Below are 18,291 nucleotides of genomic sequence, written 5' to 3'. Positions count from 1 at the left end.
ACACACGCACACACAAATACACACGTATGCATATATGATGCATGTGTGTGTGTGTGTGTATATATATATATATATATATACAGTATATGTGTGTGTGTGTGTATATAATAAATTATATATTATATAATTAATTAATTAATTCAATAATTCGTAGTATACTTAGATATACATAGACATATATTTTATATATGACTTTTGAAATTGTCACTTATTCTGATTTTAGAAGGTGAATTTTCATTGTCATCTATTATTTCAGGATGCAACCTGCCCATGGTCCCTTAAAAATAAAGGAGATGTACATTCCATTTAACGATGCGTGTTTTGTATTTACCGGATAGCTTTTAGTGACCAAAATTTGAAAAACAGTGAAGTTCTTTCAGTTTTGAATGATTGCCAGAGAATTCTTCTTTTCTTTTGAATGAACGCCAGTTCAGTTACAGTACTTAACAGAATAAGTAACCTGTTGTTCGACTTTGGCTAAAAAGAAGGAATCTATGCAATGCTGCATATTTTTTTGTCTGGCACAGTTTATGGGATAAATATTTGTTGGATAATTGCTCACTTGTCTTGGCTGAATAATAGTGACCTCTTAATCTAACATGCAATTCATTTAAAGATGAAAAGGAAAGCAGTAGTCCATATCTAAAACTGCTAGCAAGTGTGGCTGTACGTTGTGGAAGGCGGAGTTACACAGCGTACAGTATTGTTGTCAAACTAGACTTGGGAGTCTTGGAATATTGATATAGCCTAAATAAATATATTTTAATATATAGTATTTGCTACTATAGACCTGGATTGAATGTAATGTACTGCGTTCAATCAATCCAATAAAACGTTATGTAAATAAAAACGTAATTTAAATGACAATGTAAAATAATGTGCAAACACATTTATTCGACCAGTGCGTCGATTATGCTAACAGTGAAACGATATATGATCATCATTATATAATTATATTGTAATATTTATTGCTATATTCACATATTCATAAAATACAGACGCCTATGCCGACGTACTATTTGTCTGCTCGGCAGCGTTATAAAATGAGTGAATTCTGAGGGTCGCTTAATTAAAAGCTAATAATAGTGTCTGCTGAAAACAACTGATAATAAATCAGATTATTCAGCTGTTGTTCAGAGCTGGATGATTTTGTGCAAAGAGCAATAACTGATCCTGGGTCAGGTTGTGGTTGTATTGGTCCGTTTGGCGTAGTGACGTCATAAAGACGCGCCGCTATTTTTCATGAAAACAAGGATCCCCATCGATGCGAGAGATCATGGATGCGAGTGATCTCAATCTTGTCAAGGTAGTTTCCCCTCATTGTTTGCGGTTTTGGATTCATTATATGGAGCAAAATGACAGTAATTTCGAATATTAGCACCGAGCACTGGGAAATATGTAGCAAATTCTCATAAACGCAGTACGAAGGCACCTAACTGATTAGTTCAAGTCATTAAGCCACATAATTTCTTCCCTTGTTCATCTCTGTTTATAAATTAGTAAGAATATTATTGTTTTCTTATTGAACACGACTAAGCACTCGTGTTGTTGTTGACTTGTTTTTTGTATAACATTAGCAAAATATGTTGCAGTTCTGTTCTTTGAAAAATATTGTTCTTTGTAAAATGTCAGTCGTCTTGGAATAAAACCATTTGAAAGGCGATATATTATAGCTTTATGGCGACAATATAAATACATAGTGAATCTTATACGGTGGTGTGTGGCATAGCGGGTTAGGATTCTGTGCTAACGGTGATGCCATCATTGAGCCCCCGAGCAAGTGGCGCCGGACGCCAGCCGACCCTGCGCTGTGACCCCAAGCTTCACTCAGACCTGTATATCTGTCTGTTTGTGACACAGAAAGCAAGATGGGATAAGCGAAAAGACCGCCACGGGATGAATAAAATATCTATTCTATTCTGTTCTATTTTCATTTGTCTAGTTATGTCTGTATGCATTATTTAATCTGCTGGAACGTGATAAAAGCTTTTCTCGTATGGTGTCAGTTGTATATATTTGGTCCAGTGACAACTTCTGTGGCTGTAAATTTCCATGATAGAAAAAGGACGTGGTTGAGTATGTAATATAACTTGCTCCCTGTTAGACATTTGAGGCCACGGAAGTGATGCAGTTGCCTGACTTTGCACCTACAGCAGTCTATTTTAAGCAATCAAGTAGAATCAAGATGGAAACAGGAGATCTGTCGTTTTGTGTAGTGTCCGTTTCCGCCATTATATAAGAAATCATTAGTTTAGATTAGCTCATATTATTATGCTGTGTAATTAAGGCCAGTACTGTAGGTATTTTTTATTGAAGCTTTTAAAATAGAACTAAATAGAAATGTATTGTTTATACAGTTAAGCTGAATCTGCATATTGAACAATTCCAGAGGCTTGAATAATATCAGTGTAATACATTTTATGGCTAACATGTACATTAATGTATGGTTGTATTGGAGCATCTCTTTTTCAGTGACAATAAGTTTACATATGTTCTATTGTACTGTGAGTCTGAAACTTCACATAATGATGGGCTTGTGTATAATAACATGAATCCTGTATTTTGTATAAGATTTGCAGAATTTTCATTCAGTCACAATTGAATTCATCTATTTGGTTTGTGTTAATGACTGTAACAGAGAAGAAAAAACATCCAAACCTCATCATTTTAGTCTCGTTCATGAGAATGATTGGTATGGATCAATAGATCAGTTGGTATACAGTGCTACATATATATGAAATATGATTGGACCATATGGTCATTCTCGAGACTTTAAAATCAATGGCTAAAATATAGCAAAAAGCACTAAGAAAGCATACGTCCTTTAAGAAAATATTCAACAAGTTTTCAATGAGCTAGAGGTTTGAATGAAAGTGCTGCATATATTTTTTACTATTATTTTTTCTTTTGGAAAGTGCATCTGCAGCCTATGCTGTAGTGCTGCAGAAAGGTCATATACAGAGTCAGGATTCCAGAGCTCTGTGCTGCTCTGACCTTCAGACCTTCAGGTCCTCGTGTGTCCCTCTGGCCCCCTGGCCATGGTGTTGCATTTCCATTGCTTTGCCAGAGTGCTGACTAAATAGCTGACTACTCTGTGAATCACCTCTGCAGATGACTGAACAGGCCCACATTGACCTCTTTCATTCATTAAAATTTCCACAATACTGTCAAACACAAAATAATAGCATGTAGGCTGGCCCTTGTGTCGTTCCAGTTCTTTGATTAATACATCAGATCTTTATTGTTACTGCGCAATATTGTTACTGCTCAGATACATTGTGTGATTTTGATTAATCTGATCTAACAACTTTTGACCACAAATTGCTTTAGTAATATTTGAATCCTGTCTAAGATGAATTTAAATGTTGTCTATCACTACATCTTTCCTGTTATAATTAAAAACCCAGCTTAAGGGTAAAGGATTAGCTCCCGTTATGAAATGTGAAATAATTCTACCACCGGCTGACCATATATAGATCTAAAGCAGGACGCTGCTGGCAAATGACCCTCTGTGTCTCACACTTTTCAAGGGAGCATATTTTCACACGGTTGTTTCCCTGACACATAAAGCAGCTGCTACACCAGAGACCGCATGTTAGTAACGGCGATTTCTTTCAGGTGCATGGGGGAGGAGGGTATGACTCCGATTTCAGCGATGACGAGAACACGGGAGGGACATCCCAACATGGAAAGAAACGGTGAGTTTTGGGCGTGACATCATCACTTCAACTCAGAATCCTTTATAGCTCTTGGGCACGTCAGTTTCTGTTTGAGTATCTGAGAACGAAATTCCGGAAAAAGATGCGCGTGTGTTGCGCAGTTTTTCTTAGGAGCAGTCTGGGGACTTTTTAATGAAAGGTGATCTGCTGTTTCCCCCCCCCCCCCGCCCCCCCACAGTTCCCACAGAGATGTGTGTTTTACTTGGCTTAGTCCGCTTCTGACTCATCTCTCATGGAAACGCTCTGGATAATGCCGTTTTCTTACTCAATGTTACAGTGTTGCGTCCAAAAAACAAAAAGCAGAAAATGACTTTGCAGGCAGTAAACAGAGACTTTTAATCTCATGGCTCTCTGTAGTGGCAGGTCTGCACAAGGAGCAGTCCGAACACAGTCAGTACTGTGGAATTGGTACGCAGTGTAATGCATTAAGCACTGGTGTATACGATGGCTATAATAGGGTGTCATTCCAAGCAGATCCCTCATCGCTCGGAGCATTACTGTAGATTATCTGGGTTGATGGAATGGGTGGAACCAAACTTCTGGGCCCATTACCTACGTTAGTGTAACCGCAAGATAGATCTACGTTCACAGTCCGGTCGTTGAGTGCCAAAGGGTCAACTGTGTTCGGTTAAGTTCATCCCGCTGTGTCTATTTGATGACAGGAGACACGATGAGTTGCTGCAGAAGCCGTTCCAGCAGGGCAAGCACACAAAGGTGGCCCACAAGAGCTTGGCTGCTGAAGAATGGGACAGGTACAAGAGTTTTGGGGATTGGGGGGCGCAGTCGGGACCCTGATCAATGCCTGACTCGACCTGTGTTCTTTTGGCAGGGAGGAAGCCAGGAACAGACGCCATCACCTGATTTCGATGAATGCCGTATCCTCCACCACCAAATATTTTTTTCTGTATTTTTTTTGTCCAATTTGAGGCTACACCCTGTAAGCTTAGGGCTGCCTCAGATCTATGTAAATGAAAACGAGAGACAAGTCTTGACATAAATTTCTCGCAACAGCGAAGGATGTAAGTTGGGCCTCCGCTAACGCCGGAGAGGTTATGATACATTAACATTATGTAATTCCTCTCCCTTGAGAAACCAAAGTGCTGTTTACTTTAAGTGCTCATCTGTGCCAGCACACACTACTCAGGTACATTGTCCTGCCTGCGATGCTTGAAAAAGCCTTTTTTAGTTATGCGAAGCCGATAAATGGAGACCTGTTTTTATTACTGTGAGATAATGTCAGAGGAAAGACAGGCTAAACAGTCACGCTGAGGGAAGAGATTCTGGAGAAGTAAACAGCTTCTAAGCGGGGGGGTTTATTACCTGCCAGTCAGGTGTCTGGTGTGCAGCTCTTTATCTCCGCGTGGGCGTATGTTTTGGCAGCTTTGGGATCTTCTCCAAGTGCTGCGTTCTGTGTTCTCCTTGATTTAAGAGACACTAGTTTGAGAGACACAAGAAGTTTGTCGGTGACTATATAATGTATTATGGTGGCAAGATGACGGACTTCAAGCGCTCTGTGTAAGTTAAGCTCTGTAATCTCCTGTCATTATTAATGGTGTGTTGCCATTGATGTATACATAAGTTAGAATGTGACTCATGAGTTGTTGTTATGCCCCTGAGTATCCATCCATCCATCCATCCATCCATCCCCATCATTTAAAACAATTTATACAGTACAGGGCTGAACCCCAAGTATGACTACAGTGCTGATCTTTTATGAGAACCATCCATCTATCCATACATTCATCCATCCATCCAGAAATCTTCTATAACTACTTAGTACAGGGCAGTGCCCCAAATACATCTACTTTCTGAGAACATCCTGTTAAAATCTTTATCTCACAATGATGGGTACAAAAAGTCCTATGAAATAAATTTTGCTTTAGGAAACAGAAGTGGATTGGTCAAAATAAGCAGCAGTCATGTGAAATGTGTAGACTTCAACCATACACTCCATACTGTCCTGTGTATGTATGTGTGTGTTTGTCCTGTTTAGGGGGGTACCCTGTTTAGGGGGGTACCCTTATCTTGTGCCCCATGCTGTCTGGGAAAGAAGCCCCCCCCCCAACCCCTGTGCTGCATAAGCATTTACAAGATGGGTCACTTGTTCAAGTCATTATATTGTCAGGGAGGAAAACCCAGCATGTTTTAAATTGATCTTGACAAGATTAAGGAGAATAAGGACTGATTTTGTCCATGCCTTGCAGTATGCTTCAGATCAACATTTAGTCACACAGAGTCCGTCTCAGATATAGATATTTCTTAGAATAATGAAATGGAGACGATTGGACTCCCTGTACTAAATATCCCCTTTGCTGAGAACGAGCACAGCTTAGACTCATATTAATTATGCAATGTAAGTTTGAAGAACTTTCAGTGAAATCTCTGCATGAGGTGTAACTCTTAAGGAACTGGATTTGTGCCCAACAAACAGATTCTGATGTGACGAGGGAACGGAACGAGCCTATTTGCGTAGCTCTGTCTGCCCTCAGCTGCTTGTAAAAATAGGCAACGTTATTGATTGATTAAAAAAAGAAACTCATAAATGAATATTATGTTGCGCTGTTGTATTTTAGGGTCAATGACAAGACAGACTTCGATGTCGTCAGAGAGAACCATCGATTTCTCTGGAGGGAAGAAGACCACGAGGACATGACATGGTAAGGCAGCACTGGAAGGCCAGGCGGCAAAACGGACATGACACTCTAGGCCGGAGGTTGGCTGGGGAGCCATGTCTCACTGCTTAGTTAGGCTTTCCAGCCTCTGCTTCGCCTATGTAGTACACTCCTGCTTACTGAGTACTGCACTCGTCAGAGTCCTGCTTACTGAGTACTGCCCTCGTCAGAGTCCTGCTTACTGAGTACTGCCCTCGTCAGAGTCCTGCTTACTGAGTACTGCCCTCGTCAGAGTCCTGCTTACTGAGTACTGCCCTCGTCAGAGTCCTGCTTACTGAGTACTGCACTCGTCAGAGTCCTGCTTACTGAGTACTGCCCTCGTCAGAGTCCTGCTTACTGAGTACTGCACTCCCTGGAGTCCTGCTTACTGTGCAGTATTTACATACTGCTGCTGCAGGCCATTCTGCCGCCTGTGTGTTTCAGATACTCCATACTCCAGCATTTCTGTCTGTATCAGTAAAATTACCCGAATGTTCTGCTTAAAATAGATTTTCATTCTGAAAGCCCATTACCACTTTCTTTCTTCAAAGATTATTGGCAATGTGCAAAACAGAGTTTTTGGACTAGTCACCCATTCCAGGATGTAAATAGGAGATTATAAATGCATAAATATTGCCTAAAATAGGACCCACACCCCCTGTGACCCTGTCCAGGATGGATGGATAAATGGATTAATATCTGCTTTTACTTTTCTGTTCCTATGTTCTTGTTCTTCCTTTATGACTAAAGTGTTATTTTCTTTTTTCTCTTCAGGGAGAAAGATCTGGCAAAAAAGTACTACGATAAGCTGTTTAAGGAGTACTGTATATCTGACCTTAGCAGATACAAGGAAAACAAGGTGGGCATGCAGTCGCCTTAAAAAACTCCCCTTTTGAATCATTCAACACTGACATTTTTTAAAAATTCTTTACCTTGTTAAGCATGTAGAAATGTACATTTTTAATGCATTTTACACCAGCTTTTTTGTAATATTGAAGGAGAGACTGCTGCATCAGACCTCCAGGATTGGGGATACGAATCCTGTGTGGCCTTTACATGTAATTCCCATGTAATTCCCATGTTGAGTGGGTTTCCTCCAGATACTCTGCTTTCCTCCTGAAGTCTAAAGACCTGTAGTTGGGCTAATTGGTGTCCCTAAATCCCCCATAGTGTGTGAGTCTGTGTCCTGCCAAGGACTGGAATTCCAACCAGGGTGTACCCCAGCCTCGTGCCCTATAGTGCCTGGGATTGGCTCCAGGTGCCTCTAGAACTTGGATAAGCTGCTTGATGGAGGATAGATGGGCTATTGCTGTATTTGTGACTGTTAATGCGTTCATCAGTCATCCGTCAACCTGTGTCCTATTGAGAGACGTCCGATTTTACTTATGTCCCATAAGAGCCTTAATACAATTTATTGAGAGATAATTGACATCTTGCCTATAAAAATGGAGATACACTATATGGCCAAAAGCATGTGGACACCAGCTTGTCCAGCATCTCATTACGAAACCAGGGATATCAATATGAAGTTGGTCAGTTCATTGTTGGTTAAATAGCCTCTACTTTTCTGGCAAAGATTTCCATTGTGTGTGGGAACATTTCTGGTTTTGCTGCCATTCAGTTTGGGCATCGATGTTGGTTGATCAGGTCCCTTTTTGTGAGCTTGTGTGGCAGACCGCTTCACAAATTGCTCTGAGATGTTTTTTCCTTCACGATCACTTCACTTGTGTTTCACCTGGATAGATCTAGCAGGGCAGAAATGTGGCAAACTGACTTGTTGGAAAGACGGTGTCCTCTGATGATGCCAAGTGGACGGTCGCTAACCTATCCTGTACAATAGCCACGTATCTGCAGATTGATTGCATGACCGTGTGCTTAATTACTCATCTGTGTCAGCAGTGTGTTTGGATTGAATAGGAAATTCAAAGTGCTAGATAAGATTTTAACAACTCTGAGCTATTAGTTAAGTTCTCCCCAAACGAGCTGGATGGGCCGAATGGCCTCCTCTCGTTTGTAAATTTCTTATGTTCTTATGTTCTCTGATTAATTGGGGCGTCTACATACTTCTGGCCATATAGTGTATGTGTAGATTGACTTACAGCCTCACTTACAGAATGAAACCGTAACCGGAACACGTAAGTCGATGGATAACTGTATTTGCAGAATATGTAGTCCAGTTACAGTCCATTTCAAAATAAATACCAGTAGAAATTCTTATTTTTTTCTTATTTCTTTTCTTGGTCTAAAGTGGGTGTCTTGGAATGCTGACTGTATAGCAGTAATAAGCTTTGTTTTGGATCGGCATTAAATGTTTTTCTTTTTGTCATTTGTGTGAGATAAAAGGCGTGTATCTGTTTCTCCTGCCAGTTTGGCTTCCGGTGGAGGACGGAAAACGAAGTCGTCTCAGGAAAAGGTAAAGACCGGTTTCATTGAGTTTCCTTTGTGTTTTCTCAGTATGCAGCATCAGAGTCCATTGACTCCTTGCGGGGACTTGCCGGTAGGGGTCACAGTAATCTAGGACGGCGTAGAATTTCCTTATCAGGAAGTTCCTTTTGATTGAGTTGGGGTCTGTACCGCCCCAGACCCTCTCATTTTGAAATATGGGGCTCGTGTAAATATCCTCAAATTTTATGGTTAATGTAAAATGTTTATCAGACATTTCAGCACTGTGATAGTTACTTTTACAGGTGAAAAATCACCATTGTGACCCACAATGGTTATTTGTGCTATAACTGAAACAAAATGTTTAGATCTTTGTTCATTTGAAATATCTGTCTAAATTAAATGAAATAAATGAATAATTTACTCACCTGAAAGGAAAGATGCCTATTATAATACTTTGCCTGGCAATGATTTAAATGTGATGTAATCCCACCCAACCACCCCACCAGAATCTTATGATCTTATGTACTATGCCTTACTGTGGTAGAACAAAGGTGTCCTGTTAATCAGGGTTCCTTATGTTTTAATTTGATGTATAACAAGTCAGTGACAACATTTCTCAGTTGCACAGTTTTTTCATGAAATTTAGAATAAGGATGTTATGGGGCGCTAAACGTTTAAGGTACTAATGATCTTCAGGAGGAAACACAAGCTCTGGTGTTACGAATGCTGTTTCCCTTTCATCTGGGACGTGCATTTCGCAGTTGTCCAAAAAGCCATTAGTATCTTTTTTGCCGAACAAGCATTCATATGAGCGGTCATGTGGAGTACAGGATAAATTTAGATGTATCTTACATGGCAAACCGTAGTTACAGAGAGGCGTTGAGCGGGCTGGCCTTTTTGTAGTCATCTGTAAAGAAAAATAATAACATAATTATGAAAATAAGTTTTGTTTTTATAATTTTACATAACTGATTTTGCAGATTGGTTTTACTTCACTACACTAAGCCATAAATATTAGTGTGCATTAATTAGTATGATATTAATGCAGTGTAAACATGGTGAACAGCCGCAGTTATGAAACACAAGACCCGTGAGAGCCTTGGCAATGTTACCGCGGAAATTTACCTCAAAATGCTCCATCCACTAGATGGCAGTATTACCCCGGACACAATTCTGTGGTTTCCGAAAAAAAGACCATACCTTTCATAGGATTAGTATTGACATTTAAAGAAAATCTAGGCTGTAAATTCAGCTGCAAGTATGTATATAGTGTTTTTCCATGCCACTGAAAATTACAAATGAACTCAATATTTTATTGATAGCTAAAAAAATTGACTTTTTTAGTAGATCAAATAATATAATATAGTAAACTGAAGCCGGGCTTGGACCCAGAAGTGACCCTAACCCTGACAAAGGGCACACAGTGGAAGCGCTCTGCAGGTCACTCCATAACGAATATTTATGGCGTGTTAAGTATGGACCAGCCTTCCTGCTTACTGTGGTGTCGTGGCCACAGATCACTGCCTGCTGATGCTTCTGGGCAGGAACTCATCTCATCTCTAAATGCAAAACAGGAACACAGAAAGTGTTACAAGCGCAATCAGGACATTCAGTCCATCTCACGCGTTTGAATATTTAGTAACTAAGTGTTGGCAGAATTTTACTTAGGGCTGATTATCTGTGCCCCACCAGGATTAGTATATATTTTGCTGGCATTAGCTTCCTATGTCTGTGAAATGAATGTGTTCTGATTTCAATTTGTGCATTTTTGGGGTGTCCTTTCTATAAGGTCCAGGCATGGCCCTATTAGATTAAAACATATCATCTGAACGTAGTTTTACGTCAATAAAACTGAAGTTGGTACAAGAATGGAACCGTCAAAGAGAAGAGTATATGCATTATATGCAAAACTTCTGTTATAATGTGAGAAAAATAACAAATACCAATGGGAAGGATTACACGTATCGCCAGGAACAGACTTTCCGATGAAATAGCTGTATTTACGTGAAGACGTGCTAGCTTATTATTTGTGTGCTGCCCCTCCCCCCTCTCAGGCCAATAGCGAGTGCCCTCTCTCACCAGGGCTAGCTATACCCCTGCTGAGTGGCGCAAAGGGCCGAGCAGATTAAGCATGGTTAGCTAGTGGAAATCCCTTCAGCGGTGGACAGCCACGCCTCTCACAGCACTCCTTGTAACGCCGAACGGGCCTCAGTGCTCCTGCTCGCCTGGCTTCCCCAGACGCTACTCCCCGCTCCGGGCTTAGCGCCGACATCCGCGTGCCATCTGTCGGACTGCCTTTCCAGGGCCTCGCTTTCCCGGCTTAGCCCTGGCCGTCGGCACAGGGGGAGGGTGCTTTGGTTGCGGCCCAAAACTCTCACCTGTCCCTCGCATCTCCCCCGTGGGGCCCAGCTGCCGGCTGACCGCTAGCGAGTGCCGAATCCGTGACCGTGAACCGTGACATGACACTGTTTTCATACAGTCGTGATCCGCAGGAAGCTGGACTCCAGGGAAGCCTCAGCCCCCCCACACTCCCACCATGTTCAGCCCTTAATCTCTAAGCTGTGAATCGTGGCCTCGACTTACTGAAATGTAAAATGTGTCACTGGGAGTCCCTCCACCGTTCTCTTGAGATTTAAGATGCGACCGAGATTTACCCTAACCCATTTCATCAGTTACTGAGAGCCATTTCCATTAAACGTAGTCCACAAGAGCAGACTGAAGGGGATGCGTGACGGTTAGGGGCTCAGCAAGACTAGGCTTGTAGCTGAAATACGTCACCGCTGAGATGGGATAATTGGCCGGAGCCTGTGCCTCAGCACCCCTAGATCGCCACGTGGGGTAATGCCGCTCCATCTCTTCAGCTGATAAACCGGTGCCCCATGAGGTCGTGATGTCCGGTTCCTGGTAGATATTTAACAGAGCTAAATAGGGCTGTTTGATAACTGGTGTTTGCGCTGGAAGCGAATTCCCAAGAAGTAGGTCGCAAAAACTATAAACTTTTAAGAATGGCCGCGGAAATCTTGGGCAGACAGGCAGATCGTTGAGGGAGAAGTGATACCAAATACTGTCTTTGCGCACATGATCGATGTCACAACACTGGATCAACAAACTCCTCAAGTTCAACGGACCGTTGCAGCCGACTGATTGTTGCGCTGCAATCTGGAGTGTTGATAATATGACGATCATTTTCCCCCGGGTAGACAGCACTTGTCTTACTGCTGTGCTTCCCTGGGGCACAAAGGGAAGATTGTGCAGATGTGGCTGGCATCTGTGGTAAAGGCTACCCCCTCCAGCAGCGGTCAGCAGCAGGGACATTCTCTGTTGTCAGGGAAAGTGAATAGGGCCACTTGTCAGCCTGCCCGAAGCAATTCTGCACGTGAAAATAGTGGCGGGGGCCTGGGGGTTCTCACGCCGCGGCACAGTGGGTGGGGGAAACCCTGGCAGAGGGAAACTGCTCATGACGCACTTACTCCCCCCCCCACTGTTCTGGGCCTCCAGCCTCGGCAATCTGGAGGATGTCCCCGTAAACCTGCTGTAGCTAAACCCGTCGATAGGCGGGTTAAGGATCGGCATAGAATTAGCACAAAAGTAGAACCAAGGTACGGCTGGCGCCACTTCGGGGAGCTCCCCATCCCGCCCGAGCGGGGTCCGGCACGACAGCCCCGATTGCGATAATGTTAGCATTAGCATTCTCTGCCGTGTTCACCCACAAAGGGACCTTCACCATGACCTTCTTGCTAATGTCTTCCTGCTAATGCTAATGTACAGAGTATTTCTACTTCTCCACATAGCGCTGTAACTAGTCCATATTAGACAGATTCAATCAAGTTTTTATGTGATGCTGCTTATTTAATGTAGGAAAAGTTACGATATAAACAGGGAAAAAATATAGGAAACACCCACACGTTAGAGTGACATGAATGACACAATATGGAGTAGGGTCACCCTTTACCTCCTAATGGTTTCATTCCTTCTTAGAATCCTGTCATACTGTGTGCCCTGAACTGTGCTTAGTAACACCATTCTTCAGAATTTCCTGTCCGTCTAGCCCTGTTTTTTGGCTTCCATGTATGACCACTCCTCCTCTTTGCTGAGCAGTGGTTGGCTTGTCAACACACAATATGTCATTTTGCAGTTTTTTTTTCTGACTGTTTTTGACTGATGCATGTACTGTTTGAGCACTGCCTGTGTGGCCTCTTTGGAACTCTGCTAGGTTTCAAAACAACGTGAGACAGCTCACGTATCAAAGTGCCGATTGTCAGGCCGTTTGGGTTCCCCGCCAGCGGAGTTAACCCTATCCTTGTTGCAGGCCAGTTCTTCTGTGGGAACAAACGCTGTGAACAGAAGGAAGGCCTGAAAAGCTGGGAGGTGAACTTTGCCTATGTGGAGCAGGGGGAGAAGAGGAACGCGCTTGTGAAACTGAGTATGTCGCCTCGATGCCCACGGATCAAACATCCCAGCATGGCACATTCGATAGTGGGGATAGCTGTCCCTATTACCACCATTTGGACAGACCCAGTCAAAATTCTGTACACACTTACTTGTAGACCCTTGGCAATCTTTCAGACAGCTTCCAGATGTTGCCACCTATAATACTTCTGCAATAGTCCTGAAGGAGTTTCCACAAGAACAGTGGACTCTTTGATCCAACTCATCCCAAACCAGCTCTGTAGGGTTTAGATCAGGGGATTGTGGGGACCAGGTCTTCTGCCACAGCACTATTCCATATTCACAAGATAATACTTACTACGTAACTGTGAGGTGTGCTTGGACTTGTTATCTTGTTGAAAAAGAGTTGATAGCAGTAGATGTGTCCACACTATTGACTGATTCTGTATGACACACTTATTCGCTGTTGATATTCCAGGGTTTTCAGATGCTGGCTGCTGAGAAAGTTCATTATCTTTTCATGCTTTTCAACATTTTGACTTTTGAAATTAACAGAGCAACGCTTAAGCTCAACTTCAAAATTTCTGATATACCACAAGACCATCTTCTGTGACTGTTCATCCAGTGCACGTCTATCCCACTTTTCATAAATAAATCTAAATGTCTAACATATCTTCTTGCTTGTTATAAATCATTTCTTCTTTGCTGTGTGGATTTTTTGTATCGCTCACACCGTATGTCCGACACCAGCACTGACCGACAGATCTCACTTTCAGGACTTTGCCCCGAGTGCTCCTACAAACTTAACTATCATCACAAGTAGGTGTTCATTTTTATTTTAACGTGACACACTGCTCGTCTTAATGCATTCTCGAAAAAAAAAGCTTTACTACTATGTGAAACTTCCTAATTTCCTTTTTAGGAGAAAGGAATTCAAAGCTAAAAAGAGGATTAAAGCCGAAGTGAAGGGGGAGTCGAAAACTGCCAAATCATCCCGGCAGAAGAAGCGCAGGAGGAAGAGCAAAGGCAGGACATTGTTATCTCAGCTCCCCTTAACTCAGATGCTGACTGTATCACATTATTGCAGTTTTGTGGTGCTCATTATTCTTCTTCTTCTTTTTTTCTCATTTATCTGCTTGTTTTTCTCCTTTCACGCCTTCTCTTCTCCTTTTTCTCCCCCTCTTCATCCTTCTTCTTCTTCGCCTCCTCCTTCTTCTTCCTCCTCCGTATTATTTTTTTCTTCCTTCAGATACTTACTCTATTGCGACAAAAGCAGTCGTCTTTTTCTGCCATCTACCTTGACATCCACGAAGCAAACTTACTGTCACATATTCATTTCCCACACAGAACATTCTACCACCACAAGCTCAGAGGACTCTGAAGATTCCAACAAAGGTAAACTATATCCAAAATCTTCACCAATGAGGACTATTGTCTGAATATGTCTGTATGAACTGTAGTAACCTCATAGAGAACAGAGAACAATGTAGAGATAGTCCTTCAAGAACATCTGCTTTTTTACTGGCTAAATTCCTGATGGTGTGCGACTGAACACTAATGTGTTGAGCTCTGGAATGATAATGCCGTACGTTTCTTGTTTTACTTCCTGCCCTTTCTAAGCCCCCCGTGGCTTAATTGCTGTGCTTTGCTGGGAGTGTGATAAATATTATCCATTACTCATTAACGTGACCCGTTTCTTCAGTATACAAGAGCAGGGTTCTTCTTGAGCAGTGCCTCCCAATCCCGTCCTTGAGGAGCCATAGACGGTCCACGGTTTATACCTGGAACTGGAACGGAGCAAAAACATGGACTGTCTGGGCGGTCCCAAAGACTGGGTGGGGAAGCACTGCTCTAGAAGCACCATTTGCAAAGCATACCTGTGCTTACTGGCTTAGAGGTCATTCAGGTCAGTCTTCGGTCGGGCCTGATAAAATATGTGCAGGATCAGAGGACTGTGGTAGGATTAGCTGTCACTCCATGCCATGACAGGCCAGGTGTATCCCAACAAAGTATTTCCTGCTGCAGACCCAGCGTCTAGTGAGGAGGTGGAGGCTGAGGAAGATGAAGCCTCTTCAGAGACAGACCACTGGAAGGGTCCAGCGCCCAGCATAGAGGAGAAGTCGAGGTAAGTCTCATGCAGACCTACGCAACACAAATCCTGTCACGGTAATATTTATCAGTCATTAACAATAACAGTAACATTAAAGCTGTCATCTGTAAGGTAGATATCTTCATAATGCATTATAATGGTCAGTATAAGAATTAATAAAGCATTACAGCATCTTCTATTGACAGACATAAGGCATTGTAGTGTTGATTATAATATTTCATAAGCTCCAATGAAACTCATATATATTACACTGTAGATACCTTCATAATGCATTATAATGGTCAGAATAAGAATTGACGCATGCTTTACACTACACTGTGAGGTAGCCATAGTGCATTCATAATGCATAATAAACATGGCTATAATATGTTACACCTTTATATAAATATTTATAGCCATGTTTATAATGGTTTATGAATGCATTATGTGTTATGAATGTGTTCATAGATTCTTATAAACATGACATCCATAGAATGTGTTACCACAATAACTTTTTCTGTGTATAACATTTTGACATGGCAATAAGTGTGAATCCCAGTACCATTAAATATACCTTTTGTATACATAAAGTAGAGAGGAGAGTAAATTTCAGATTTAAAATTGCGCTTTGTTTATACTATTCAACATGTTTTTCTTTTAGTTTAGATTTCAGAGCGAGGATGTTTTAATAAGTCTTTTTTTCCCTTTTTTTTAGGGAGGAGGAATTCGATGACTACTTTGAGGACATGTTCCTTTGAAGTCCTTTTGAAGTATTTTTGTGGAGAGCAAACTTCAGATTTTGTTCTGCATTTTTATGCTTGTACACAAGACACTGTATATAATGTCCATTGTGTTATTAATCACCAGCATCACCAAATGAAAATTTGCTGTCCAGGAATGAAATAACACCTTAATCTGCTCCTTTTCCCTCTAGATATGCAGTAACGTGGCTTCTCCGTCACTAGCTCGTAGAAGTGGAGGTTGTTTCTTTTTACGCTCTTCTTAGCTTGAGCTCTCTGGAAATTGCTGGAGTTTCAGGCGGAGGAGGGCGAGCAGGAGGTTAAGAGCCATCCATCTTGGCTGAAACAACTTGCCTCCAAAGCCAAAGCTAACAGGAACCCCTGTCGTAAAACATAATAAAACATTCTCCACTAATTTGACTTGTGCTGGAAATATCCAGTTTTCCAATTGGTCTTGGCAGATTGCCGCATTCCTCAGGCAGAATCACGTTGCTCAGTTCACAAAGTTATATAAATGCAGTTATATAAATATGCGTGCATACACGTCTGTGAAGCTGTGTGTGCGTATTAGTGTGAGGTGTAGTCTTTCGGGAATTGGCATGTTTTTGGCCGAGTTTTATGAGCTTGCATAAAGAATGCCTGAACAGTCCGGCCCCAGACAAAATAAGGAAGAGCATCTTAATCACTCGTGAAGTCTTCGGACAAAGTCTGCTCACAAACTGAGCACATGTCCCGCCCACTCACACTAGGCTCCGCCCAGTTCACCTCAGATGCTGTTAGTTTCCCAGTAAGTGTAAGGAAATGAGTTGCCTGTGGACCCAGCCAAGGCTGTGATACAATTACCTGTCAGTACAGGAAGCCGCTACAGACTAACTGAAGTATCCCTTCCAGCAGCAGAAAGGCATGGAGATCAGCAGAACATCCAACAGTGATGCTACTTTTGCTGTGTCAGGATGGAGGCCGTTAATGCCCGAGAACCTGACAGCACTGCAATGTTTAAGATGCAGTACTTAGCTCTTCTAGTCATACCTGAATGACATGATGGAATAGATTGTCCATTTCCCTCAGAGTTATACAACTACTGGCCCATGGCCAAGATGACATTTAAGTAAAATTTTTAAATTAAGTAAAAAAATTTTGCAGGATTGTTTTTGGTCAGGACAAGAGTTAGTGCTTAAATGTATCATAGTCCGAAAGAATTATATAACGGAAACTAGGCCCATTAATCAATAAATACATTTTGTGTTCCGGAACATTATTAATTTCTTTTATATAACATCTATTTTGCTCTTCTGTTCATTTAACTGTTTCATTGCCCCAGTGATGTATATGGACCAGCAGTGTGTGGCCCTTAACCCCCAGCTCCCTGGGTGCCCCAACAGGTGGCTGCCCTTTGTGGGCAGCTTGCTCTACAAAGAGCAAGTTGAGGGAGGTGGACGATATCCACGGGGACAATAAAGGATTGATTATTATTAAACAAGAGTGAATTAGGTCAGCGATTCCTGACCTAGTCCTTGGGGTCTCCTAGACAGTCCACGCTTTTGGAGCTGGTCTGAGTGTTCCTGAGGACCGGGTTGGGAAACACTGAATTTGGTGTCTAGGGTATGTGAGCACTGGATGAGTCCAGTCCAGTGCCAGTGGCAGAGAGCAGCCAGTTATGGAAGAAGATCTGCCCTGCTAAGATACCAGAGGTGTGTAGTTTGTTTCAACCAACCAGTTGAGTACTCTGTGAATGTGACTCTTTATACTCAACTGGTTGGTTGAAACAAAATCCTGGTCTGGGTTTGTACTTTCTGGACTCGTGTCTCTTTCCCCTGCCTGATCTTCTTTGCCCTTTTTGATCCAGCTTTAACAGGTAATCCATTCACCACGAAAAGGCCACCAGGGGGCCACATTCTTACTGCTGGATCTCCCGTTAACCCCTACGGCTGTTGTGTAACAGGCAGACCTCAGCACAGCGCTCTGTTTAATGGCGTGACACCACCATTGAAGGTGGAGAAAGATGCCCGGAGGCCTCTGGGTGCCACACAGGTGGCAGAGATGGGCAAGCGTCTTCAACAAGACCTTTATTTGATCCATTATTCGGTTTACATTTTATGACAGAAACCCATACATATTTTACAAGCCACAGAACAGCAAATTCTCTACAGTGTACAAGCATATATTGATGCACACACATGTTTTTGTATGTGTGTGTGTGTGTGTTGGTGTGTATATCAATACACAAGCATGTTAAAATTATTGCTGAACAATAAATCGGATGACAGCCCGCAAAATGTACGCTTATACGTTATCTGATTGTGGGATTCTTATCTGAG

General features: G+C 42.2%; 1 protein-coding gene across 1 annotated transcript; it reads left to right on the top strand.

Annotated features, from left to right (window-relative positions):
• Nucleotides 1-1,209: 1,209 nt before the first annotated feature.
• Nucleotides 1,210-18,259, top strand: fra10ac1 (FRA10A associated CGG repeat 1). The gene is made up of 14 exons (XM_023842369.2): nt 1,210-1,306; nt 3,619-3,698; nt 4,382-4,471; nt 4,549-4,594; nt 5,158-5,234; nt 6,293-6,376; nt 7,145-7,229; nt 8,738-8,783; nt 13,065-13,178; nt 13,921-13,963; nt 14,067-14,170; nt 14,492-14,539; nt 15,170-15,269; nt 15,949-18,259. The coding sequence occupies exons 1-14, from the start codon at nt 1,265-1,267 to the stop codon at nt 15,989-15,991; spliced, it is 1,002 nt and encodes a 333-aa protein (XP_023698137.1). The 5' UTR covers nt 1,210-1,264; the 3' UTR covers nt 15,992-18,259.
• Nucleotides 18,260-18,291: the final 32 nt, after the last annotated feature.

The sequence above is a fragment of the Paramormyrops kingsleyae genome, chromosome 20 (assembly GCF_048594095.1).
Source record: "Paramormyrops kingsleyae isolate MSU_618 chromosome 20, PKINGS_0.4, whole genome shotgun sequence".
Lineage (NCBI taxonomy): Eukaryota > Metazoa > Chordata > Actinopteri > Osteoglossiformes > Mormyridae > Paramormyrops > Paramormyrops kingsleyae.
This window is presented reverse-complemented; position numbering and strand designations above follow the sequence as displayed.

Coding starts and splice junctions, on each gene's coding strand:
- fra10ac1 (XM_023842369.2), top strand. CDS start 1,265: ATGCGAGAGATCATGGATGCGAGTGATCTCAATCTTGTCAAG. Junction 3,699..4,381: donor TCCCAACATGGAAAGAAACG/GTGAGTTTTGGG, acceptor ATTTGATGACAG/GAGACACGATGAGTTGCTGC. Junction 4,472..4,548: donor GCTGCTGAAGAATGGGACAG/GTACAAGAGTTT, acceptor TTCTTTTGGCAG/GGAGGAAGCCAGGAACAGAC.